The following is a 26,268-nucleotide window of genomic DNA, read 5'->3' on the forward strand; positions in this document are numbered from 1 at the left end:
CTTGGGGCTATTGCGTGGTTATGTGGGTGTGGGGTACCGACCATGGGGTGGGCTGAGGTGTGGGGGTCTGAGGGTCCCAGGGGGAGCGCTCATCTGGGCTTTGTGCTGGGACAGTCACCCATAGTCCTCTGTGCCCCCAGAGGTGGTGCAGAGCATCAAGGACCACATCACAAAGCCCACGGCCATGGCCCGTGGCCGAGTGGCCCACCTCATCGAGTGGAAGGGCTGGAGTGCCCAGCGGTCAGGCTGGGAGCTGTCCCCTGCCGAGGACGAGCATTACTGCTGCCTCCCGGATGAGCTGTGTGAGGCTCGCTTGGCTGCAGGTCAGTGGGCGCAGGGAGGGCACAGGCCGGGCTCTGCAGGGGTGAAGCTGGGTCCTTACAGACTCGGATCACACCATGAGAGTTGTCTGGGCAGGGAAAACAATGGCCTGGGATGGACGGAGCATTAAGTGGGATCCTTAATCATTTGGACATGAATGGGCAGCTGAGAGAGGCCCCTTTGAGACAGAGGCCCTGCTCCCTACTCTGCACACTCTGGGAGGGAGAGCATACTGGACAAGTACTCTACTACTGAGCTATGTCTCCCACACACATACCTTTGTTTTTGAGACATGGTCTCTCTATGTTGCCCAGGCTGGTCTCCAGTCTTGGGCTCAGGTGAACTTTCCACCTCACCTTCCCAAGTAGCTAGAACTACAGATAATCACATTGCTATGAAGCTATGGATTTTTATATGTTGAGTTTTGTCTCCTGAAACCTTGGAGGGAGAGAAGGGTGAACAGCAGCTCTGGGCGTCAGCTTTATTTTCCTCAGGGGCTTCATGTTGAGAACAGACAACCACAGGAAGGCACAAGGGCCACCCTTGGTGATGGTGCACACCAGTCTTCACCATGAATTGCTCATCACTCACTGAGCACCAACCCCCCATGAGTTCTCTGCCATCTCACACTCTGCTCCATCCACGGTGGGATTTGTCCTTCCAGCTAGGAGCTGTCATCTCCCGTAGTGGAACCTCTCCCAGGCTAGAGACTTGCCTGCTCTGCCATGGAGTTGAGCTGCTGGAGGGGACTGGGTAGTGATGGGAAGAGAGGTGGGGTTTCTGCCCAATCTCAGGCACCAGGCATCTGGGTGCCCTGCTCCGGCTGACCAGCCTGGCTCACTTTGAGGCCGGTGGATCGGTCAGGGTGGAAATTGCCTTCTCCAGCTGCAATAGAGAACAAGGGGTCGGGGAGCGGGGAGGATTAAAGGAGGTGGCAAGTGTGGGCTATGGCACTAGCAGCTCTCCTAAGGTGGATTCTGGGGTGATGTTGGAGCCGGTGCCTCCCCATTGCATGGCTGAGGTCACTGAACACAGAGAAGGTTTCCAGGCCCAGTGGCCATTCTCGGCCAGAAGCAGAGCTCGTTGGAGTCTTATGAAGCTCCCAAAGCTTTGAATGAGAGGATGTTGGTGCTCCCCACCTCCTCTGTTTTACCCCACCCTCAAAGACCCTGGTACCTCCACCCAGGACACAAAGCCCACAGCTCTGCCCCGCGACGTCACGAAGAGCAACTGAAGGTTCAACAGCTCAAACAGGTTGTGTGTCTGCAGGAGGATTTGTACGAAATGTTGGGGCAGAAGTACCCTTGCCCAATAACCCATCTCAAAGTTAGAAATTCTCCCAGCCTCCCCCAGGTAAGGCAAAGATCAGGGTTGGGTTCACGCTTATAAAATCCTAGCTACTTGGGAGGCTGAGATCAGGAGGATTGCGGTTCAAGGCTAGTCTGGGCCTGGAAGTTCAGCCCAAGTCTGCAAGTGCAAAGCTCTGAGTTCAAACTCCAGTCCCACAACAAACACACACACACCCCACACACACACACAAACCAGAATAAGACCAGGGCCCCAGCCTGTGATGTTCAGTGTGACCACTAGGGGTAGCCAGAGTCCACACAAGCAGCTGGACCAGGCTTCAGGTGAAGTGACTTAGCCTCCGCTACCCAGCATCAAGGGCATCCCTCCCACCCCAGCAAAGAAGCCAGAGCCACGGCCAAGTGGCCCATTTGTCCGTAGTGATTAAATAATTTGCTGAAGAACACAGGAGGAAGTGTGGCAGATCTATCTAACATTGATCCATGTGTGCTCCCTGTGACGCACCTGGAGTCGGTGTTTCCCCACACTCCCCCTTCCCTGGTCTCTCCTCGTGACCCTGACATGAGCCTGGCAGTAAGAGGTGTCCAGGAAGGAGCTGCCAGGGGTGGGGAGTGGATGTACCTCAGCTCAGCTCGGGAGGACCTGAGCTCCTCCATCGGGCTCCTCCCTGCACCCCTGTGTCCCTGTCCGCCTGCCTTCTCCAGTTCTCCCCTACCTGGTGCAAGGAGGTCTCTGGGGACAGCTGCAGGGTCACTGGCTCCATGAGATAGCCCCCAGCCAAGATGTCCTGGAGACAGCGCTGAGAATGCAGGAAGGACATTGGAGGCCTGGGTCGGCCTCCCCACTGCAGGGTATACTCTCAAACTACCTCTCCCACAGATCAGCTGGCCCCTCTCCTCACAGCCCTACTGACCTCCCGCATTCCAGCCAAACACCCTCCCAGGGACCCACCTGTTGACCTGCAGCCCAGCAAGCGGGCTCAGCCTGGAGGGCCTGCACCAGCTGGGCTCTTCCCACGGTGCCCACTAGGATCTGAGACTCTAGCAGGTGCAGAGGGAGGGTGTGTTATGAAGAAGGAACTCCCATTTGCTGAGCACCCACCATGGTGCTGGGTGTGCTCATGGCTTCTAGGAATCTTAGCAGCCTATAGTTAGTAAGAGCCATCATCACCCAATTTACAGATGAGATAACTGAGGCTCAGAGGCACAGACGGGCTAATAGTCCTGCTCCAGGTCACTGCCTCCCAATGTGGACATGTGACAGCTATGGGTGGCTGGGTAAGACTCCATTAGCCAGGAGGGAAACTGACACCCACTGAGCATCCTCAGGCTGCAGGTCCTCAAGTCAGGAGGAAGCGGGGGACATCTGTGTGATGAGGTCTGGGTGTCAGAGCAGAGTTTTCTCCTCTGTTGTACTGCAGGAAATTTTGCTTAGTGTTTGGGCCAGTGACAGATGGGGTGAACCTGGTAGGTCACCATGTTTTTAGGTTTACTGTATGCTAGGGGCCCAGCAAGACTTACTCCGATTATGGCAGGAGTTTGTGGGTATTCTAGGTTTTTGTTTTGTTTTGTTTTGTTTTTTGAGGTACTGTTGCTTGAACTCAGGGCCCACGCTAGGCAGGTGCTCTATCAGTTGAGCCATGCCCTCAGCCCTTTTCGTTTAAGTTATTTTTCAAATAGGATCTCATGTATTTGCCCAGGTCAGCTTTGGACTATGTTCCTCCTATTTATGATTCCCATGTAGCCGGGTTGACAAGCATGTGGGGTCTCCTTATGTTTTTGCCCAGGCTGGCCTCAAACCTCAGTTCTCCCAATCTCAGTCTCCCAAGTAGCTGAGATGACAAATATCTGCCACTGTACCAGGTGGGTATTCCATTTGGAAAATCCAGCTTGGTATTTATCCTTCTAATAAAATACAAACTTGAGGGCTGGGCTGGGATGTAGCTTAGTGGCAGAGTGCTTGCCTAGCATGTCCCAGGCCTTGGGTTCCATCCTCACCCACAAGCAAACAAAGAAACTTGACAACCAGACATATAAATGCCCCTCCCCTTATTAGTAAGCAAAGCTATTTCTTGGGTGGGCAGTGGATTCCACAGCTGGGTCTGTCTGGTTGGGAGCTCTTTGCTTACTGTGGCTCTAACGGTAGATGAAACCTTTGTCTCTGGGACCAATTCCTTGTTCTAGGTTGTGCAGCATTTTGGCAGGCTCATCCATATGCAAAATCTGTAACCAGATATGTGGCAGGTTCTGTAGCAGAATGCTAAAGGTGTCCAATTAGAGTAGGGAGATAGCTCGCATTGGGGTGGAACCTATAACAACATTGCATATGGATCCCTTTTCCAGATGAGGACACTGAAATTCATGGAGCTTAAGAGCTCTTAAAAGCTTCAGAGGTGAACTCTCGATCCATCAACTCATCAGTGGTGGTCTTCCTCTTAGGGAGGGGGGATGGCGATGTGTATAGCTGACCCCTAGGGATGTCCACACCACTCACTGCCTAAGGTGTGTTCCCTTAGGCAGTGGGGACCAAATTCCAGCCATGCTGTTTTCCCAGGGTGTACCCTGTCTCAGGGCACAGAGAGGACTCATGGGCTGATTGTAACCTTGTGGGACAAGGATCACCCCCTCCCCTAGACCTCCCAGTTTATCTATCCTGCTCAGATACCATGCTTGAGTCAACAGGAAGGGAGGCTCTAGTTAGATCCTTCACTAAGATTTAACCAACTTTTAACAAGAGACATTATCTTTAAAAACACATGCTTTCTTGGCACCAGGGACTAGGGAAGGGCACTCAAGTAGGGTATGCTGACAGAACACCTAAGGAAGAAGCTTCAGGAAGACCTCATAGTAGCCCCATCAGTCTTCCTCCATTCCCAAGCACACCAGGCTTGGATCATAGGTTCCCAAGAGCCATTCATGGGGTGAAGAAGCACCCTCTCATTTCATGGGGTGAATAAGCACCCTCTCATCTCTCATTTGAAGGTGTCAGTCACCCCAGAGGGAGTGGTTATCATGTCCATTTCACCCATGAAGAAACTGAAGCTCAGAGCAGTGAAGTGACTTGCCCAAGGTCACACAGCGGCTAAGCCACAGAGCATGGATTCAGGTGCAGGTGCAATTCTCCTCTTACCCCTTCTGCCCTGACACTCAGGCCTTAGAGGAAGACACCCCACTTCCCACCAACCCACCTCCCTAGCAGCCACCACCCCCTTCCTGCTGGGCACCTGTGCTCTCCACCAGGGGGTACTGGGCCACATCAGTGGAGGTCACGACCTTGACCACCTGCTCCAGCGGGGTGTCCTTGGCCAGCGTGGTGATGGTGGAGTTCATGAAGTGCCCCACAGTCACAGGGTGGGAGCTATGGCAGAGGGAGGCTCCCAACAGGTCTTGGGCTAGGGGATGTCACCCCAGGATGAGGCAGGGGGACTCGGGGGAGACTGGCTGGGACAGGATTCGAGGCTATCATGTGTGGAGATGGAGACTGAGAGGGTCCTAGAATAAGCAAGTCCTAGGACCCCACGGTGAGAAGGAACCTGGAGACTGTGTCACTAGTAGTCCCAGTTTAAACCCTCCAGCCCCTGGGATCCCAGAGTCCCCAGACCAGTTCCAGTTTGGTCTGTTTCATCCAGCAGCCCTTCCTGGAGAATTTACTTGAAAAGCAAGTTACACGACAAACTTCCCACCCCCACACCCATCTTGCACATGAGGAAACAGGTTTGGAGCAAGCAGGAGCTCGCATGCATTTGAGGATGGACTTGGACCCAGGACCTCAGAACCTCTGAGCACCTGCTGGGGATAGAAGCTGCTGGCGTGCTGTCTGGATGAGTAAGGACCTCAAAGCCCATTTCCATACCAGCTCCCAGCTACCCAGCAAGGGCAGCAGAGCAGGAGTGGGACAAGCGGGGACCTTGGGGGGAGTGGTGCTCACTCTCCATGTGACCTGGAGCAAGAAATGTGCCTTGCCTGGGCCCAGGTTCCTCACCCAGTCCGTGGGGCACTGGGGAAATCAAACAAATGGGCGACTGATTCACCCTCCTTTCCCCATGTCCAAGGTCATCCATGGTGGATGGTCCCCATATTCTGGGGATCATCTGAGTCCAGGACACCATCATCCCATCAGCCAGGCCCAGGCGGCCCACTCACCCGATCTTGCGACCCCGAATCCATGGCAGGTAGGGCAGTTTCTTGACAATGATGGTACCATCATAGAAAGAGGGCTGGCAGCTCTGGGTGATGGCATTGGCCACCAGCACCGCCATCAGCACAGGCAGTGCGTGTACAATCTGGCCGGTCACCTCAAAGGCCAGCAGTGCCGTGGAGATGGTGTGGGTCACCGCCCCAGAGAAGGCCGCAGCCCCTGGAAGCAGACCAGGGCAAGGCAGCTCAGGCCAGGGCCCAGGCTCACCTGGAGGGAAAGGCGTGACCGTGGCTGGGTTTGCGTCCAGAGGGCACTTGACGGCCACTGCAGGAAATGCCCAAAGCCTGGGCGTGGTGAGAGGAGAGGGATGGGGAGGGGATGTGCATGGAGGACAGACAGGAACCAAGAGAGTTAGGGAGACCCAGGGGATGGCAGGGCTCAGGGAGGGGACAGGCCCGAATGGGGGTGGGGGACAAATTGGGCAGCTCAGTGACCACTGGGAGTCCTCCTGAACCACCCATTCTCCAGCTGTAGCCCAGCCCCATAAATCTGGCCACCCCACCAGGTCCAGCCCCACTCACCTGCCAGAGCATACCCCCCAGGCATGATGGGGTTGACCACACCTCCAGCCACGATGCCCTCAGGGAAGATGAAAGAGAGAGCCTCCCCCAAGAGGCGCCCGATGGCTGCCCCTGCCACAGACTCAGGGTGAAGAGGGCAGTTATGCTGACCCAGCCCTGCGCCCTCTTCCCTAAAGACCTTGCTAAGAGCCAGCAACGAGGGAGCCACGGCCCTGCTTAATGCTCCTGAACCTCTCAGAGCCTCAGGACCCCAGACTCACCATAGATGAATAAGGGCATGAAGTACCCAGCAGGTATGGGGATGGTGGTGGCCACAATCAGCATCCAGAACTGTGGAGTGGGTGGGGGGCACCAGAGGGCAGAAGTTACTGACAAGTGGGCAAGGTGAGGGCAAGGGAGGCACAAGACAGGGGTGAGGAGGTTCCTAGAAAAAAGGGTGTCCAGGCCTATGCCCACGGCAGTGTCTGGCATTAGGGACAATTCAACCAGGGGAGGGAACTGCAGCCTGAGAAGGTGCCCAAGGTGTGCAGGCCACACGCCAGCTTCGTTCCTTTCTTCACTCTCAGCCTGCTTTTTAGGTAATGATAGCCTCTAGCCCATCTTAAAGAAGGAAGCCAGGTGTGATGGCTCTGTGTGTAATCACGGAAGTGAGGAAGTGAGGCAGGAGAATCACAAGTTCCAAATCAGTCTGTGCAAGATAGCAAGCCTCATCACAGGAGGAGAGGGGGGGGCGGGTCCTAGGCTCAGAGGGCTGAAGTGATTTACCCAGGAGTACAGTGGGCATTTCTGGGATCTGGTTTAAGAGGAGGCTCCAGGTTCCAGCCGTGTAGGCAGCCCCATCTCTCCCAGAGCTGGCTTGACTCTGATCACACCTGGGGACCCACCTTCATAACCAGAAAGAAGGCCAGCGTTCCAAAGATGGTGAACTGCGGGTGATACCATTCAAACCACAGGTTCTGGGGGTCGAGCTCGGCTGGCCAGGGTGGGGACGAGTTCCGGGACATCAGTGCCCACGAGTTGTTGTCAAACAGCGAGTCCAAATGCTCCTTCATGGACAACTGGACAGGGGCAGTGACAGTTCAGCATGTCCCCAGCCACCTCACCACCCAACTGAGCCCCAACTCCCACTGTGCCGTGTCCCAGTGGAGAACCCAAAGATGGCTCCGGTCTCCCTGAGTTATGTATGGTCTCCTCTTTCTCAAAATGATATCAGGCCTCTCCTTTGGGAAGTGGGGAACTGAAATAATACCCAGAAAGGGGGCAACACACGGGGGCTCCCTGCTCCCCCACCCCAGCTCAGCTCCTTACCCGAGAGGCCATGAAGCGGCCCAGGCCAGGAGGGTAGGTGATGGTCGCCAGAACCAGGGCTGCCAGGGCAGAGTACACAGGCTTGCTGTGGGGGGAGAGGAGCTGGATGTAGGTTCCATTCTTCCCCCACAATGTGGGGAGACAGGGGCTCCTCACCCAGGACCAGGTCCAGGACTGACAGACCCAGGCCCTGGCAGGCCAGGACTGACAGGGAAAAGAACTAGCAAGGAGGAAAGATCAGGAGCAGGTGTCAGGCCAGCCCCCTCCAGGGAAGAAACAGGTGGAGTGGGCCCAGGAGACCTGGGATGATAAAGGTCTCAGCTGGAGAAGGTTAGGACAGAGGCAGTTGGGGGAAAGGACAAAGCCAGGCCACACCGGGCCAGGAAAGGGAGGAGCTCTTACTCACTGGCATAGGGCAGGGGGAGGTGGTGGGGTGAGGAAAGCCAAGGGCAGGGGTCAGAGCAGTCTTGTGGAGGAGAGGAAGCAGGGATCTAGTGAGGGGTCTGGATCCTAAGAGGGGAGAGTTGCAGTAGGAGGGTCAGTGGATGTGGAGACTGGTGGGGTGTTAGAGAAGGAATAGAGTTCTGTAAATGCAGAGGGGTTTGGAGGTTCCATGGGAGGACAGGAGTTCAGGTATGGAGTGGGGCTTTCTGTATAAGTTCGGTTTAGGGGGCTACCTGAGGGCACAGCCCAGCCCCTGGCCCACCTGGTGGCCAGCAGTTTGGAGGTGAACCAGTTGTTCTTGACGAAGCCAAGGAAGGTCCGCTGGCAGAAGAGGTAAGCACAACTCAGGACACCACAAATGACCCTGGAGACGAAGGTAGGTGACTCCAGAGTTCCCCAGGTTGGGCCTGGAGGAGACCCTAGCTGAGTTCTCAGGCCTAAGGTCCACTCACCCTAGGACCACAAAGAAGAAGATCTCAGGTAGGTCAAAGGGCACGTCCACACGGAAGCTGGTCTTGTAGATGGACGTGATGGTCTCTGGGGAAGAAGAGTGGGGTTTGAGGTCACATCCCTCCCCACCTAAGTCTGGTCCCAGAATAACAGGCAGGGCTGGAGGTGGAGCAAGGCCCATCCCATGTGTCCATGGCTTGCCAGGCCTCACCTCCTGAGTCCCTGCCAGCCTCAGCCCTCTACTGATGTCCACCCTGCCCAGCACAGGTTAGACCCTCTGTCATTCTAGAAAGAGAAGAATGAGAAAAAGGGGAAGAAGTGGAAGGGGGAAAGTAGAAGGGACAGAGTCAGGGAAGGAAAGGAGGAAAAAGGAGACAGGGAGTGGGCAACTGGACACTCACCTTGCTCACTGTTGAACACAGCCAGGAGGCGGAACACAAAAGCCCCACAGGTGGCAGCGAAGAAGCCCCTCCAGTAATCCCATATGGTGAAGTGGGAGGACATGACCTCAATGCTGAATAGGACGCCTGGGGGGACACTAAACTCAGGAAGACCTGACCCCACATTTTCAGAACGTGGGTGTCAGGCTCTCCCTGACCCTTTTGACCTGCGGTCCTGCAGCCTGGGCAGCCAGGACCTCCTATCACCTTTGTCCTGAGCTGAAGGAAAAGAAGTCAGGGCCTGAGAACTGGATAGGGAGGACTTGTTGACCTGGGACCGGGCCAAGGGGCAGCCCTGGCATGCCTGTGTGTTTCCACTCTCACCTTGGGTGGAGGATGGTCCCCTTTTTTTTACAGTTGAGGAAAACAGGCATAGAGAAATGAATTTGTTGGGCCAGGGCCACCCAGCAGACTGGCTTCCAAACCCATATGTGTCCAGGGGAGGCCAAGAGCGAGTGGACACTCCATCGTACCCTGGGATGGTTGTACCCAGGGAAAGACTGCAGTGAGAATTACAGAGGGCCCCTGTCTCTAGGCCTCTTCACTGGGCTCCAGATCTACCTGTTTGGTCTGGCCAAGCCAGCAGGTCCAGGGGCTGGGATGGGGGAACCCTAGAGTACAGGGGAGGCAAGGAGTGTCTCACCGCTAAATGGGGCTGCAAAGACTGTAGCCACGCCCACAGCAGCCCCTGCCACCAGCATTTCATTTTGTTTCCTCTTGTTCTGGGGGATCAGGGTCCTGGGCTCAGAACCAATCACCTCCCTCATTTCCCTCCACTCTCTCCCATTCCTCCAAGAGGATCCCTACCTGAGCTCCTCACCTCAGATTCCCCGATGGTCCTGGTGCGCACCTGGCCCAGGTAGGCAGCAATCATCGCACTCAGGTGAACAAAGGGGCCCTGCAGGGTGAGGTGTTGGGCAGGGCAGATGGCCTGTGCCCTGGGGAGGCTGGCTCTTGAACCTCATCCTCTTTCCCGTTATCCCCCACCTCCTTCTCCTCCTCCTTCTACCTCTTCCTCTTAGAGACCCAGGGGTCAGGAACCACAAGCCTGACCCAGAGACAGCATGGCTTCCTCACTCACACCCTCATAATGCCCGGAGGCCATCCACAGATGGCTTTGGTCACACCTAGGGAGCTGGCTGTGCTCTAAGACTGAGCTCCCCTGGCAGGACAGGCTGTGGTGGGGGATGGGGAAGGCAGAGGGGGAGGACAGGAACTCTCACTTGCCCATACCACTTTGCCTAGGAAGATGGTACTGCCTGAGGCCAGTGTGCAGGACAGGCCAACCACCTTGGCCCCAAAGTTCCTGATGTCCAGGTAGTCCTCCAAGACCACACCTGCCAAGATGGTCTTCAGCTCGGGGACTCCAGAGCCTTGCCCAGGTGGGCAGGAGAGGGACAAAGTCTAGATTAGGTCTCTGCACACACAGCCCCTGCACACAGTGCCTGCTCAATGGCAGCAGCATTCTATCCTGCTGGAGAACCCCATACCCTATGTGGGGAAAACTCCTGACCTCAGTTCACAGAAGAATCTTGAAGGTCAGAGTGGGGATGGGAGTTGTTTATGTTCTTTCTACTTAGACTGGAAGACCATGATGGCAGGGATAGAGGACCCAGGGTGGAATGTCAGGCCACCACTGGGGGCACCCAGGAGCACCCTGACTGGCCTAGAGCTGAAGGTGGCATAGAAGGCGGGGGAGCTGGACACTCCTTCAGCCCCTCCCTGCACTAGCCATTGACCTCACTCTGCAGAACACCCTGCCACCAATCCTCCATCCCTGCCCAGAGGAACCAGAGGAAGCTCCTGAGCCCCAGTCACCCAGGAGTCCACCTCTGCCCTCTAACTGTGGGACTTCAGGGAAATGGTACTATTCTTTGCAGCTGGCTGCTCTGGCTGTGAAATTGGGCTACTGCTCCTCTCTGTCCCCTCAGAAGCTCCACGCCATTGAAAAGATTTGTGACAGTGGGGACTACAGTGAAAGATACACTGGCCAGTGGCAAGGTCACAACCAAGGACTTACCTCCAGAGAAGGGCGTGATGCTCTGGGAGAAGCCCGAGGAGAAGGACAGGAGGGCCACCGGGTACACGGTCCAGGAAAGATACCGGAGCAGGTGGCTGTCCCCGAGCTCCCCATATAGCCACTTGTGTGCTGGGGAAGGCCAGCCATCAGGGAGCCACCCAGAGCCTCTGCAGCCCTTGGGGGCACATGCTGTGATGTCCACTGACTGACCAGGAATGGAGGCCCAATACCACCCAGGGAGTGGCAGAGCCCCAAGAGGAAACTGGAATAGGACCCTGGGCCCTTGTCCCAGCTTGGCTACTTCCTGCCTGACTGACTATGGGCAAGTGATTGAGGCTCAGAGAAGCCTCAGTTTCCCCATCTACACCATGGGCTGGTGATGGTGCCTTCTTCACAGGGTCCTGCAGACTTATTGAGGACTGAATGACACAGAGTGTGGAGTCCCTGTAGGTCCTCACTATGGCAGCTGAGTGTCCAGAGAAGGGTCTCAGGTCCTTCCTGCCCACTCCCTCTTCCAGGGAAGCCTCAGGGTGGAGCCTGCTAAGGATGGGAAGAAAGCTCTGTGCCTGTGGTCAAGGGTCACTTAACTGGGAGCCAGGAGGGAGGGAAGGAACAGGGTGTTGTGAAGAGGGGGCTCAGTGCCGAGGGAGAAGGGCTGCTAGGAGCATCCAGCTCACTCTTTCTCATTGTGCAGATGAGGTGGCCAAGGCCAGGAGAGAGGCCACAGCCCGTCCAGGGTCACAGAGCAAGTCAGGAGTGAAGCCAGGATGAGCTCCAGGCTCTGAGCCCTATCCCCACCCCACTGTCCTGACAATGAGGCATCTCAAGGGCATGCAGAAACCCCTTGGCCAGGGCAGGCATGCATGCCGGGCAGGGCTTACCTCTGACCACTCGGCTGATGGCAAAGTTCATGGCGAAGCTGATGAGGGCCATGAGCACCCCGAGGGTCATCAGGAAGTACCAGTCCTCGCCCACACGGAACAGCTTCTGCTTCAGCCACTCCAGGCCACCTGGCAGGCCATTGGGGGCACAGCTAGGGTGGGGTGGATGGCTACTGGGGTCTGGGCAGGGAGGTTGGGCGGGGTGGTGGTGGAGAGGACAGGGCTGGAGTCCAGGGTCATGAGGGGGCTGGGCTGCACTTTGCCTCTTTCTGAGGTCTCTGCCTTCTCTGTCCCCTGTCTATAGGGACAGTCAGGTCTGAAAGTGAACCATGAACTTGAGACTCAAAAACACATCCCATGTCCTTGGCTCCCCAGATACTTTCTGTAGCACCTGATTCCCAGCAGCTGGCCCTCCAACTCTCCATTGGCACAGGTGGGCAGAGAGTGGACACAGTGACCAGGCCTTGTGCTGTGAATCCCAAAGGTCAAGAGCTGATGCCTGGCCCACCTGACCCACAGGCAGAGGGGAGGCAGATAACCCCTTCTCTCCTTGCACCCAGGAGACTCTTCGAGTATTTATTGGTGGAGGGAGGGGGGACCAGAGGACAGGTGGAGGGGGGCTCTTGGGCTTGGGGATGGGGGGTGCGTGGCAGGGGTGATGTCGCCAGGGATCTTCCATGGGGAGGAAGGGGTCCAACTCTCACATCGGATGCCTTGACGGACACGTGGACACGGGCCCCACAGCTCCTGCAGAGTCACAGGCCTCCCCAAGGAGCCCTCACGCAGCCCCACCAGCTCCTCCATGGGTTTTCTGATGAAGGAACTGATGGCAGACCTTGGTGAGTAGTTCTAACACCTACACCATCCCCTCAGGCTCATCCAGACTCTACCTCCCAAACAGAAAGGAAAGACCGTGTGCGCTTCTGCATGTGCATGTGAGTGAGCAGGAAGTTAAAGAAAGGAATACAGCCCTGATGGGTCCTCTTCACAGAGGCTCTCACCGCAGGGGGGTGGGTTTGCGGTGTGGGGTGCTAGTTATATTGTCTGTTTCAGCAGCAGGCAGGGAATAGCTGGGACCCTAAGACCTCACAGAGCCCCCTTACTCCCCACTTCTGGTACACTAGGCTGCTTCTATGCTCAGAGCTATCACTTTGCCCAGGGTGGCACTCTTTCTGTTGGGTCCCATGGATGGCTCTGATGCCCTATGCCCATCCCTGAGCACTTTGTGCCCCTCATCTCAGGCCACAGCAGGCAGGAAAATCCCAGTTCCAGAAAGAGACCCCTAAGAGTGATTGTGCCTCCTTCCCTTCCCCACCTCGTGCCCTGCCTGCCCTAGCCTGGAGATCCCTTGAAAATCCAAGTCCATGCCCTGCTGCACACCCAGGAGCCCTCACCTGTCAGTCCACTCTGCAGAGGCCCGGACTGGCCCTCCTCCAGTACAGCTTCTTTGTTTACAGCTCTGTTGCACCTGGACAGGTGTACACTCCACCAATCAGCGCCTGCCTACCCTCCCCCACCAGAGGACATTAAGATTGTCCTTGACAAACCAGCTAGAACTCCCTAGGCCAGTTAGTATACAGGGCACAACTGCCAAGGGGTGTGGTGGGGGAGCAGGGATGTCCGCATACATACACCAGAGCTGGGCAGAAGGTGGCACCCAACCACACTGCAGGCTCCTGAGGACCAGGCCTGGGAGGGGAAGCCAGTGTTCACAGCAGGCCAGTGAACACCTAATGCTGAGGCTCAGAGCTCTGCATTCTCACCAGGGCACTGAAAGAGAGGAGGAGAGGGGAGGGGATGGACAGAGAGGAGAAAGCAGATGGTTATGAGGCAGTAGGGGCAGCTATGACTGCACCCCACACCCCACCCCTGGGAGCCAGGCATGGTGCTCAGCACTGCCCAGAATTTCTCTGAGGACTCCCAGAACCCAAGTAGGTGGCCAGTTAATCCTGTTTGAAAGAAATAGCATTAGGGAGGAGTGAGGCTTCTCCTTAGCCATCACAGAGTCTGGCTGGCATGGTGGCATGCACCTGAAGTGCCAGCTACTCTGAAGGCTGAGGCAGAAGGAAGGCTTGAGCCCAGGAGTTCAAGATCAGCCTGAGCAGCACATCTAGTCCCCATCTCAACAACAAACCAGATCTCAGAGACTGAGGGCTAGAGCCTGGATTCTCCCCCACACCCCCGCTCTGGTTTGCCTGACACCTAAACCTGAACATTGTGTTCCATGGTGCTGACTTGATTGTCCCATCTTGTTCAGGGAAGGGGGGGGATGAAGGGCAGTGAATGGGGGCAGCTGGAGGCCTTCAGGACCTGGTGAGAAACTTGAATTTGAATTTTGTTTCTGTTCCCTTCAGCCTCAGAAAACTGCTTCTCAAACCATTGTATCCCAGGGGCTGTGGCTCTGACTGGGTCGATGTCACAGACCTTACCTCACCCCATGAGAGGATAGAAACATGGGTATCACGAGAGATGGGGAGGGAGCAAGCATGTGTGTGTGCAGCCACACGCCAGGCACTCTATGCCTGCCACTCAGTTCCTCTTCCCCCACCCATGTGAGTCGAGTTAACTTCACCATTTTACAAATGATAAATGGAGGGTCAGAGAGGTGCAGCTACTCATCTGAGGTCACACAGTAGAGGCTGACCTTCTCCTAATGGAAGCTCCCCAGGCTTTGAGGCCTTAGCAGGGCACAAAGTAGTACCACTTTTAGATTTGGGCAATTGTCCCCTGCTCCAGACAAAGCCACCCATCTGAAAGTCATAATGGCCCTCCCATGATTTGTTAAAATCTGGGCCCCTGTGCTGCCTCCACCCCTAGTCAATTCAAAATAGTAACGAGTGTGCTGCTCTTGATTGGACTGGGGATGGGGGCTTGCTGCTCTGCATGGATCCAGGGACCCGGGCCCCACCCTCACCTTAGCGACACCAACCTGTTGACTGTATACAGTCACAGGTATCTGGACACCCTGTTGACATCCCAAACCCATCTCTGGTTTTGGGCAACTGCCACTACAGTGTCACAGCTGACCCTGTACTTCCTCACTCCGACTCCTGGATCCTGTGAGCACCAGGAAGCTGAGAAGAGGGCAGCAGACTGATTCCTCTTCTGTCCAATGAGGAGAGCCTGGGAGCAGCAGCCTGCCTTTCCCTCAAGTCCCTCAGGTCTAGAATAGTGCCCAGCACATAGGAGGTGGTCCATAAATGGTTTCTGGATGCTGGCCTCCAGTCAGGAAGGAGGGGAGATGAGGGGAGCAAATTCTTGGTCCTTCCCAAGACCCTAAATCCAAATCTTGGGGAGCTGTGCTTGGGGGATGCTCCCTAGATTCAAGGGCTTACTTCATCTTTGAAGCTCTTCCTATTCTGTGATCTGAAGGAAGAGGCATGCCTGGACTCCAGGGAATGACCTCGATGACCTTTTGAGATCCTGCCTGGCCAGTGAAGCCAGAGGATTCAGTATTTATGAGGATGACGCCTCAGGGATAGGGGAAAGGGGAGGAGAATGGTAGGTGGGGGTGGGTAAAGAGCTCTGACATCCAGGAGCAGTGACTCAGGTCCTCAGCACCATGACAGGGTGTCTGCATTTAGCCACTGGCTCCTGTTACCCTGGTGGGCAGCCCCCCACCTGTCCCCACCACTTTCCATCTCACCTCAGTGCTGGTGACTTCCCACAGCCCTGCCAGCACCGCCTCAGCAAGGAGAAGTAACACAGGCCCAGGTTCAGGCAGGACCCTTCTTGAACCAGTCACCACCCTGGCCCCTGCTGCCCTGTGCCCTGCCCTGTCCTGTTAACATACCATTAGCCCCATGAGGTCCTGTACTGGGAGGCTCCCCCACCTAGCACTCTATGGGATCCAGAGAAAAGGGAAACAGGCCTCATCTTCAAGAACCCCCAGACTAATCGGGACACAGTTGAACCCTGTGCAGGGGAACTGGATAGGGTAGAGGGGACAGAACACAGGAAGACCGTGCCATCCTACCAGGGGTTAGGGGTAGGCAGACAGTCAGTGCTTCAGGTTCTAGAAGGGCCTTGAGTGGACTAGAGCAACCAGAGGCATTTCATGAGGGAGGGGAGCTTGCCTATCTGAGAAGGAAGGGCAGAATTGGGAGAGAAGAGCAAAAGCCCCAAACTGCCTCCTGGACAGAGCAGAGGGCCCCTCCCACCTCCCAGAAGGGCCCTCCCCAGGTTCCTGTTCCAGCCTCTTAGGAAAGGCTGAGATGGATTGGGGGCTGAGGGGAGTGTCCAGCATGACATTTATTCTGGCTCTGTGGGCAGTGAGGACCTTCTCAAGGCCTTCTGTCTCCACACATGTATGTTCAAGAGGGCTTTAGGGGCCAAGTATGATGGTAAACACCTATAATCCCAACTACTTAGGAAGCAGAGACAGGAGGATAGTGAGTTTGAGGCCAGCCCTGGCAAAGGTAGCAGCAAGATCTTATTTCAAAAACAAAATACAAGCAAAAATGGGGCTGGAGCATGGCTGAAGGGAGTTCCATCCCTAGAACTAAAAAAAAAGGGCATTGTGTCAGAAGCATCTGAGTTTGAATCCCAGCTCCCAGCCCTGCCACTTGCACAGGTCTAGCCCTTCCTTTTCTGTGAGGTTCCATTTCCCACACTATAAAATGGGACTAATACCTTTTCCCTATGAGCCTTGTTGGATCAGAGGGATGCTGGGAAGCTTGCAGGAGGAAGCCCAGGTCCAGAGGCACCCCAGAAATCAGAGCTAGGACACCTGTTCCCAGACTTCTCCTTTACCTAGATCTGAAGTCCTGCAGTCCTGGGCAGGTATCTCTTCTAAGACAGAGGCCAAGCAGAACTCCAGGGACCCAAACCTCCTAGATCTTTAAGGACAATCACCACCTTGTCTGCCCCCTTCCCCAAGTCTGGGCCCAAACCCCCAGTCTTGCCTCCAGCTGCCAGTTTTCTTCTCTTGGACCCCAAAATGTTTCAAGAGAGGGAGAGAAGGGGAGGATGGCATCCAGGTCCCTGTGGGAGCTGTCAGGGAGACAGCTAAACATACTCACACACAAACAGACACCCCCACCATCTCAGCCTTTCCTAAGAGATGGACTATAAATGGAGCTCCTGGCATCTCACAAGGGGCTGGAGCAAGGGGAAGGGGGAGGGTCCTTCACCCACCTCTGTCCTCAAAGAATCTGCAGTCTGATGGGGGAGGCACAGGCAGGCCCTGGAGAACCAGAGTCTGAAGGGAGAGTCACGGATGCTAGAGAGACCCCAGGCTGGTGGGGAAAACACAAAACCTATAGAGTCCCAGGGCAGGCATGGGACCCTGAGTGGACAGAAGACAGGACCCACCCCTGCTCCATGGTGTGCAGAGGCTTTTGGGACTGGAGCAATCAGCCTGGAATGCCAGGAGGTGAGCTCAGCCCTCCAACCCGGTCTGCATGCGTCTGACTGTCAGCAGCCCTGCTTCTCCCAGAAGATTTCCAGCCCCCTCCGGGCCATGAAGAGGCCTAAATTTAGCTAGTAGACAAGGGGCTGGCCCCGAGCCCAGGGAAGGTCGGGCCTTATAAAGCGCTGGCAGTCAGGGCCCCAGCATGCTCCCCTGGAGGCCTGCACCCACACGCTTCTCCTGTCCAACCCCTGCCCGCCTGGCCAGGGCCCACGCTGCCTGTGGATGAGCCACCGCACCTCCTCTTCCTTCCGAGCGGAGAGAAGCTTTCATTCTTCCTCTTCCTCCTCCTCCTCTTCTTCCTCTTCCTCTTCGGCCTCCCGTGCCCTCCCAGCCCAGGACCCACCCATGGAGAAGGCCTTGAGTATGTTCTCCGAGGACTTCGGCAGCTTCAGGCGGCCCCACTCGGAGCCCCTGGCCTTCCCAGGCAAGTGTTGGGGCTTTGAGGGGAGGGGGCAGGGACAGGTAGGGACATCCACTCAGGGCACCAACTAACATGCTTTTGTGGCTGACCTGACAGGAATAAGTGCTGCATAGCCCACAGTCACATGTGGCTGTCCAGACAGAGGGGACCACAAGGCAGAGGTGGTCATGAAATAAGTCCTCCCATGAACAGTGATGGCCCAGGGATGATATATGCTCCAGAAACCCCACATGGCCTGTAACTGTGACCAGGTCCTAGCCGGATCCCTGGAGGTCTGGCTGGGGTGGGGTTGCTGCAAACTGAGTGTCACATACACAAACATGAAAAAATCTGTTTTGTGGGAAGCCCATGCCACCAGACAACAAGTAGACTACGAGAGTGAGGAAGGGCTCAGGAGCAGCTGCTAAGGAGAGGTAGCCTGAGGGAGCCACCCATTTCCCAAGGGGACAGAGACCTGGGTTCTTGATGCAGGCCCAGTGCCTGGCTCATGATAGCCCTCCCGAACAGCCCGTCAGGGGGGGCCAGGCAACATCAAGACCCTCGGAGATGCCTATGAGTTTGCAGTGGACGTGAGAGATTTCTCCCCAGAAGACATCATTGTCACCACCTCCAACAACCACATTGAGGTGCGGGCTGAGAAGGTGAGCCTGGTCCCCACCCCACCCCTTGGACCCTGACTCCAGCCCCTGCTCTCAGTGTCCCCTGATCCTACCTCCTGCCCTAACAGTGTTCCTTCCCCACCCAAACTCTCCCAGGTCAAACTGGAAGTCTTGTCCCCTGTTGCTAAAGGGTCAGGGACTCCTACCCTCAGGCTCCTCTCCACTCAAGGTTTCCAGATTCTTTAGGGGCCCACTGCAGCTGGGGGGCCTCTGGGATGGAAGAGGGCTGAAGGGATGTGGGTATAAGGGACCTGAGGGGTGAGGCATAAGGACAGGAGAGGAGAGGAGGGAGATGGCCATGGTGGAATGAGGACAGCTCCTCTGGCAGGAGGTATTGGGAGGTGGGGAGGGGAGCTTATCTAGGCAGCAGGCAGAGATATACTTTCCTGCTGCATCTCTAGCCCTCTTCCATTCCAGTGCCAGAAGCCCAGACCCCATCCTGGGGCCCTGTATCGGGCCTCCAGATTAGACAGAGGTCCTGCAGTTCAGAGTCACACACACTCTGAACTGCATACTTCTCCACTCATGGGTCACCAAGTTATCAGGAGCTCTGAGTCTGAGCCCCCAGGAGGCACTGAGGCCTGTGTCCCAGAGGAAGGTGTGGCCAGGCCTAATAAAAAAGCTACTCCAGGCTGCGAGGGCCACCTGTGTCTTAGAGATCTGCCAAGGCCTCCCTGATCCCCAGGGCCCAACTTCCTCCCTTGAGCATGGTCTGATCTCCTGGGAAGTCTTCCCAGGGGCGCCAGGACTACAGGTTTATGGTGGCACGTGCCAGCCCTGTCACCCCGACAGTGACTCAGCCAGCCCAGACTCCACTGGACACTATGTGCTGGCTGAGCTGTGAGGGAGAGCAGCAGCCCTGGCAGTGTACGCACAGAGTGTCTGGGCATCCACGAGGGCACAGCCCATGTCATCTACCCACACTGCTCAGGAGCCCCAGATCTGAGCCACTGCCACAGGACCTCTGTCCCCACCCAGCTGAGCTCTCTCTCACATGGAGCCAGCTCCCCGGGGACTCCTGGAGCTCCTCCAAGCTCCTCTGTGCCCACCCCTGAACAGCCCTTGGCCCTTGGCCAGCCCTCTCAAGCCTGCCAGCAGAAGCCCTCAACATGTAAAGCGTGCTGGAGTCGGGATGGTGAGGAAGGGGCAGAGCTGGGCAGCCTTCCCTGACCTGTCACTCCTTCCCCAGCTGGCAGCTGATGGCACGGTCATGAACACCTTCGCTCACAAGTGCCAGCTGCCAGAGGATGTAGACCCAACATCAGTGACCTCGGCCCTGAGGGAGGACGGCAGCCTCACCATCCGGGCACGGCGTCATCCGCACACAGAGCATGTCCAGCAGACCTTCCGGACAGAGATAAAAATCTGAGGGTTTCCCCTGCCCCTGCCCTCCCCCCATCTGCCTCCTTGCTAACTGGCCTGCCAGGGAAGTCTCCCTTGAACCCTGGACAATAGCCCCCAGAACATCTCAGCTCAGGCTCCAGCCCCAAAGACCCCTGTGCCCCAGGTGGGTCATCCCCTAAACTAGGGCCCTCTACTTTGCCCAAGGCAGGCCAGGGACCCCCTTGCTTCCCCCATGGCCCCTGGATTTCAGATATGACCTCCTTCAATTCAGAATAGAGGGGTTTGGGTGGGGATAGGGAGGTCCCAAAGAACCCACTTTGGGGAAGAGAATGGGGACAGGCAGGGTCTCTGGGCAAACAATCTGCAGGACAGAGACAGACAAGTCCTTCCATCTGTGGCGTCTCTGCAGAGCAGGGACACTGGGGCCCGGGGATGCTCCTGGCTAAGTTGAGTGGGAGAGGCAAAGGGACAGTCATAGACAGTGATGCCTATCTAGGTGGAATTGCCAGAAGGCCCAAAGAGGCTAGAAGGAGTCAGCCATGACAACAATGTCCTTCTGCTACTGTCTAAGCCTCAAACCAGCTGCCAGGCTACCTATTGCTCTGTGCTTTAGTCAGCCAGCTGTGCCAGGGCAGGGTACATGACATCTGTACACAGACAGGTTTTATGAATGCAGCCTACAGTTGGTTCATGATAAACGATGTGAAATTCCTGTTGTTCTCTACCTCCAGGTGCCTCCAGGAGAGGCTGGGGTATGGAGGATGGCTCTTTCTCCCTCCCACCAGAGACCCAGGCCCCTGAGGCTGCTCCCCCTGCAGACAGGATCCCCCACAGAGTGGAGCAAAAGCAGGGCTTTGGGACCTCAAGGGTGGATTCCAGCTTCTTGCAACCTTCCCTTCTGGGCAGTCTCCACCCCGTCCTTCCCCCTTCTTATCTATGAATCCACAGGCTGTGTGTTACACACACATATGTACACACACACACCCATCATTCTTCTTCAAATACTCACCATTACCATTGGTTGAAGCCAAATTTAGAACATTCTAAAATCAGATTTAGTGTCTCCTTCTGAATGGGAACACTGAGCTCTTGGGTTCTGGGCTTGCCACTGAAGATTGGATCTGAACCCAGGGTGTCCCAGCTGCTGCCAGTCCCCCCACCTCTGTCCATTCACTGGGCCTCCCTGGAGCCATGAACCCGCCTATGTGGTCCTGCTGGGGAGGGGGAACCATAGGAAGAGCCCAAACCCATCCCCTACTGGTCTTCAATCCAGGAAAGGATCCTGATCAGCTTTAACCTTGGGGAGCCCTAGCTGCCCGGAATAACTCTGGCTCAATCTCCTTCATACAGAAGCAGGGAGAAAGGGAGGGGTGACTCACAGTTAGTCATGGTCCCCAGAGAAGTGGCGGGGCCAGCCTCTGGGGTCAGCGTGCTGTAGGGTGGCCTAACTCTGCCATTCTGGGGTCCAGGGGGAGGCCGGGGAGGGGGCCTTGGGAGAGTCCGGGAGCTATAAGATGTACACACAATAAAGGACCGTCATATCACAGATTTGTGGGCCTTGCAGCTCTCAAACCTGGGATGGGGTGGGGAAGCTGGGCTGGGAAACCCCAATGTAAACAGAAACGTTTAAGATCTCAGGAAATGTGGGTGTTCCTTGGCCTCCTTGGCTCCCAAACCCCATCTGCAGGAGTCCCAGGATTATCCTAGAGAACGGTCTTATACAGCATCCTGACCCTGACCCTGACCCTGACTGCTGCCCTTCCCTTTGGATCCTTCTCCTTCCAGAGTATTTGGTGTGCTTTGACTATGTACCTAGCACTGTGCCCAGCACTGTCACAGGGGGATGGACACAGGCTTCTTTTTGAAGTCCTTTTTCTAGCCCCCCGGGGGCTCTGAGGCCCAGAGAGGCTGACTCACTGGCCCAAAGTCGTTCAGTCCCTGAGACAGCCAGTTAGACTAGGGGATAGGACCGGGGTAGGGTGGGGTGCTGGCTGGCTCAGGAAGCCTGGGGGGGGGTGCTCTTTGGAGTGACCCCACACCCCCCCAGGCGCTGCTGAAATCGGAGCACCACTCTGCGGTCAGAGAAGTGGAGGGGAGGAGAGAGGTGCAGAATTTCCAGCCTTGGTGACTCACTGATTCCACTGGGCTATTTGCAGCCCCGACACTCATCAGCGCAGAGCTTGGGTGTGGGGGGAGCCAGAGTAGCTCTCCCCACTTTGCCCCCAATGGAGGTCGGGTTCACCTTGGCCGCGAGACCCCCGCGAAGCCCCTCCCACCGCAGCCAGGGAGCCGGGCGCAGGCTAGGAAGGGGGCGGTTCCCTGGTGGCCGGTGGGCGGAGCCTCCTCCGCCCCCCCCCCCCCGCCCCCAGCTGCCGCCTCCCCAGGTCGCACACTGGGGGAAGGGAAGGGGGAAAGGGAAGGGGAAGGGGAAGGGGGAAAGGGAAGGGGAAGGGGGAAAGGGAAGGGGAAGGGGGAAGGGGGTAGGGGTGGGGACAAGGGCAGCGCAGTAAACCAGCCGCTAGGAACCCGGCTAAACCGGTCTAAGCGAGCCCTTAGCCACTCGGGCCAAGGTGACCTCGCGGACAGGGAGGGCGGGGATGTGGGCGCAGTCCACAGTCTTTTTCATCTCTGTCCTCTGAGCGCGGGGACTGGCTGGGCGCTTTGTCTCTGGACACCTTCCTCCCCCCCACCCCCCCACACAAACACCGCTTTCCAAACTAAATATAGGCCTGGCTGCAGGCCCTGCGCCCCGCCCCCACCGTGAGGAGTAATTATAGCTGCCCCATTCATTGAACCCCCCCAGGGTGCGTCAGGCACACTGCTCACCCCAGTAATCGCGCGGGGTAGTTACTGTTGTTGTTATACAGAGAGGGATATGGAGGTTCAGAGAGGTCAAGCAACTGGTCCACGTCACCCAGCTTGGAAGTGCCATGACTGGGCTTTGAATCCTTGTCTGCTTTAGTCTGTCGCTCTGGAAAGCCCTCTACTGTGTCAGCACAGATCTGCCCCGCTCCAAACACACCAGGGAGCACCCTCCTCCCTTAGCTCCCACAAGGAAAGGGAACTCACTCCCATGTCTTATAACTGGGGGCCGGTCTGGACACTAGGTGAGGGAAATTGACCCAGGTCTCTGGGGTCAGAGACCTGTGGGAAATGCCAACGCAGGCCAGGTGAGGAAGAAAGGACCAGGAGATGCCCTCATTCTAAAGGCCTAGCCTAGGGGACTATGGCAGTGCTTTTCTATAATCCCAGCAGTCAGAAGGATAGTGTGTTCCAGACCAACCTGGCACATGCCCAGGGGTGGGGCAGAACCTAAGGCCCATCCTCTTGGTTGGACAGCCCCACCTCTCAGGAAGTCAATCCAAGGAAGGCCCAGACCCAGAGAAGGATAGGGCCTGCACAAGGTCACACAACAAGCTAGTGGCACAGCTAGCAGAGAGTGCCAGGCTCCTTGGTGATATTTATGTGACTTTTAATGTGCTTCTGTAAGTTTGTCGTAAAACCACCTGAACATTGTCAAAAATAAAGTCAAAAACCATATTCCAAAAGGAAAAAAAAAAAAAACCCACCAAGTTAGTGGCAGAGTTGAAATGAAGATGTAACCTTCCTGCTTTTAGCCCAGGACTTCTCCCCCAGACCAAACCCCTTATCCTCTATGGCCCCCACCTCCTCCATCTGCTCCCCAGTCTGACATGAATTTCAGTTCTGCATAATGCTGGCTGATGTCTTATTCTGTCTCTCTTGCTTCCAGGCCTGGCATGGAAAAGGAACTAAATAAATGTTTATAGCACTATGAAAGTAACTAGCTGGTTTCAGTAAAGCACCGCTGGCTCACATCTGTAATCCTAGCTACTGGGAGGCTGAGATTGGGAGGATAGAGGTTCAAGACCCCCCCCCCCATCACCAAAATAACCACAGCAAAATGGACTGGAGGTGTGACTCAAACCAAAGTAAAAAGGGCAGGTGGAGTGATTCTAGTGGTAGAGTGCTTTCCTAGCAAGCCCAAGGCCCTGAGTTCGAACCCCAGTAATGCTAAAAAAAAAAAAAATCACACTCTGAAGCCAGACCACTTGAGATGAAAGCTTGACTTGGCTGATTCTGAGCTTTATTTTTGAGTAAGTAAAGTAACCTCTCTGTGCCGCAGTTGGCCATCTGTACAGTGTTGCTGATAGGATCTACCTGCTGGGGATGCTTGTGCAGCCTGGGGATCTGATGCCTGTGCAGTGCCAGGCACATTGTAGCTGACTGGCAACCGTGTGCCATATGCTGACAACACCCAGGAGGCTCAGCTACTGTGATTTCATTTAGATTTGGATCAGGACCTCCCCAGCCTTACCACCCACACTGCCCTGGGCCCCATCTTGGCCTGAATTTGGGGTGATCTTCTCTTCACAGAGAAGCAGTTGGTGGAGCTGAAAGGTTCCCTGCCTCGCTCCGAAAATCTAGCCAGCCTGGGTCCTGGGGGTGGAGGTGAAACAGGAGTTTTTAGACCCAACTTGAGTGCCTCTTACAGAGGCAAGAAGGCTCCAGAAGCTATAGTTTCATCTTGGCTAAACACAGGTGAGGCCCCACCCTACCAGACTGGTATATGCACCAAGCTGGTGCTTTAGTATGAGCTCAGTAAATGCTAAGCCCGGGTGAGAATTGCTGGGGTACTTTTCTGGGCAGGAAGGAGATCAGGTCCTACTTACCCAGGCTTTGTCCCCAGAAGAGAGGGTTCTGGACACTATGAGTTGAGTCTGCCAGACTGATGCCCAAGGCAGCAGTCTGTGGGCCTGGGAGTGTGGTGTTTACAGTCAGTACCCCAAGCCTAGCCAAGCCGGTCTGGAACTCCTTGGGAGCAGCTGGTAGAGGCCAGTTCCAAGCTCTGAGGCCCTCCAAGGCCAGATCCAGGGAGGACCTTCTGTGGGAGAAGGGGGCCTCCCTGAAGGGCACTGAGCACAGCTGCTGGCCCCAGGAAGCCAGAGAGGAGTGGGCAAGACCATACATTGGCTTGTCCCTCCCTTCCTCCCTCCCTCCCTTCCTTCTGGCACATTTTTTTCTTTTCTTTTCTTTTCTTTTTTTGCCTGTTTGTTTGCAGTGCTGGACATTGGAACCCAGTGTGTCCACCAAGCACACTGTCCACCACTGAGCTACATCCCCAGCCCCCACCTCAGTTCTTGCTCAGTCCTATGCGCAGAGGCTATAGAGAACTAAAATTATAGTTCTGAATTAAGCATGGCTGCCAACCTAGAAGTATGTACTCACTTGTCACATTTTCTGTCCCTGGCTCAATGAAGTGTTTCTGTGATTGATAGAGTCACTTCCTCAAGCAGTATGTCCCTACAAGTGTGGTTGGTTGCTAGGTAGAAAACTCTGAGGTCAGACTGTTACCAGATTAGGGTACTGGTGTTTGAACTCAGGACCTTGTGCTTGCCAGGTTGGTACTCTACTATTTGAGCCACACCCCCACCCCTTTTTGCTTCAGGTATTTGTCTGAATAGGGCCTCACATTTTTGCCTGGGCTGACCTGGATCCCACACCTCCCATTTGTGCCAGGATAACAGATGTGTGCCACGGCACTCAGTTTTTATAGTTTTGATTGATTGAGCTGGGCCTCAATAACTTTTTTCCTGGGCTGGACTTAAACCACTATCCTCCCAATCTTAACCTCCCAAGCAACTGGGATTACAGGTGTGAGCCACTATACCTGCCTGGTGCTACTATTGTCATTTTTATTTAGTTTTCTTGTTTGTTTGTTTTTTGGTGGGACTGGGGTTTGAACTCAGAGCTTCTTCTTGCAAAGAAGCTCTTGAGCCATGCCTCCAGTCAAATACTTTTGGATTTTTGTTTGTTTGCTTGTTTTTTTGGCAGCACTGGGGCTTGAACTCAGGGCCTCACACTTGCTAGGCAGGCACTTGAGTCCTCCTTCAGCTGTTGTTTTTAAGACAGGGATTTGTTGCTACCTTTGCCCAGGTTGGCCCCAAACTTCTGATCCTCCTACCTCTGCCTCCAGAGTAGCTGGGATTACAGACATGTAATGCCATGCCTGGCACTTCATCTCTTTTAAAAGCTGAGTCACCTCCCACTGTATGGACATACCACACTTTGTTGATCCGTTCTTCAGCTGGTGGATGTCTGAGTACTGTGAGCAGTGTTGCTGTGTATATTCACATATGAGTTTTCACATGGACATATGTTTTCACGCTCTTGGGTATATGCCTCGGAGTGGAATTGCTGGCTCCTATGTGTGTTTGAGAAAATGCCAGACTGTTTTCCCAAGAGGCTGTATCATTTTACATTCCCACTAAAGATTATACTTATCTTGAGCTGGGATGTAGCTCAGTGATAAAGCAGTTGCCTGGCATGCATGAGGCTCTCAGCACTGAAAAAAAAATTACTTAACTCAGTTAATGAAGAAACAGGTAAGATGGAGGCAAAACTGGCTTCTTCTGCAGTGGCAGGGCATCTGCTGCCTGTCTACAAGACAGGACAGAATCTTCTAGTCTAGACAAGATTTATTTGCATTCTTGTCAGTTACTTGCAATGCACAGAGGTATAA

At 55.4% G+C, this 26,268-nt stretch overlaps 2 protein-coding genes across 8 annotated transcripts; one reads left to right on the plus strand and one right to left on the minus strand.

Annotated features, from left to right (window-relative positions):
- Positions 1 to 788: 788 nt before the first annotated feature.
- On the minus strand, positions 789 to 24,521 carry LOC109701803 (chloride channel protein ClC-Ka). 7 transcript variants are annotated; one of them, XM_074081243.1, is made up of 22 exons: positions 17,027 to 17,248; positions 13,523 to 13,660; positions 13,285 to 13,358; positions 12,595 to 12,713; positions 11,891 to 12,019; positions 11,010 to 11,138; positions 10,223 to 10,362; positions 9,810 to 9,887; positions 9,633 to 9,711; positions 8,951 to 9,076; positions 8,552 to 8,636; positions 8,362 to 8,463; positions 7,656 to 7,740; positions 7,232 to 7,405; positions 6,608 to 6,677; positions 6,348 to 6,458; positions 5,772 to 6,033; positions 4,853 to 4,986; positions 2,581 to 2,669; positions 2,345 to 2,428; positions 1,498 to 1,584; positions 789 to 1,206 (listed from the first exon to the last, which is right to left on the minus strand). In XM_074081243.1, the coding sequence occupies exons 4-22, from the start codon at positions 12,692 to 12,694 to the stop codon at positions 1,159 to 1,161; spliced, it is 2,112 nt and encodes a 703-aa protein (XP_073937344.1). In that variant the 5' UTR covers positions 12,695 to 12,713; positions 13,285 to 13,358; positions 13,523 to 13,660; positions 17,027 to 17,248; the 3' UTR covers positions 789 to 1,158. The 7 variants fall into 7 exon arrangements, with proteins under 7 accessions (XP_073937344.1, XP_073937345.1, XP_073937346.1 ...); XM_074081244.1 differs by lacking the exon at positions 17,027 to 17,248 and adding an exon at positions 24,419 to 24,521 and having other exon boundaries at positions 13,285 to 13,660; XM_074081245.1 differs by having other exon boundaries at positions 5,772 to 5,985; positions 13,285 to 13,660; positions 17,027 to 17,245.
- Hspb7 (heat shock protein family B (small) member 7) lies at positions 17,416 to 21,275 on the plus strand. Its single transcript, XM_020173213.2, has 3 exons — positions 17,416 to 17,727; positions 18,232 to 18,365; positions 19,573 to 21,275. The coding sequence occupies exons 1-3, from the start codon at positions 17,526 to 17,528 to the stop codon at positions 19,750 to 19,752; spliced, it is 516 nt and encodes a 171-aa protein (XP_020028802.1). The 5' UTR covers positions 17,416 to 17,525; the 3' UTR covers positions 19,753 to 21,275.
- Positions 24,522 to 26,268: the final 1,747 nt, after the last annotated feature.

This window comes from Castor canadensis, chromosome 7, assembly GCF_047511655.1.
Source record: "Castor canadensis chromosome 7, mCasCan1.hap1v2, whole genome shotgun sequence".
NCBI lineage: Eukaryota > Metazoa > Chordata > Mammalia > Rodentia > Castoridae > Castor > Castor canadensis.

Excerpts from the sequence above, each read along its gene's own strand:
- LOC109701803 (XM_074081244.1), bottom strand. The coding sequence starts at position 12,694 with ATGGAGGAGCTGGTGGGGCTGCGTGAGGGCTCCTTGGGGAGGCCTGTG. Across the intron at positions 7,741-8,361 it reads TCCAAACTGCTGGCCACCAG|CAAGCCTGTGTACTCTGCCC; the intron begins GTGGGCCAGGGG and ends CTCCCCCCACAG. Across the intron at positions 1,207-1,497 it reads GCTTTGTGTCCTGGGTGGAG|CTGGAGAAGGCAATTTCCAC; the intron begins GTACCAGGGTCT and ends TCTCTATTGCAG.
- Hspb7 (XM_020173213.2), top strand. The coding sequence starts at position 17,526 with ATGAGCCACCGCACCTCCTCTTCCTTCCGAGCGGAGAGAAGCTTTCAT. Across the intron at positions 17,728-18,231 it reads GGAGCCCCTGGCCTTCCCAG|CCCGTCAGGGGGGGCCAGGC; the intron begins GCAAGTGTTGGG and ends CCTCCCGAACAG. Across the intron at positions 18,366-19,572 it reads TTGAGGTGCGGGCTGAGAAG|CTGGCAGCTGATGGCACGGT; the intron begins GTGAGCCTGGTC and ends CTCCTTCCCCAG.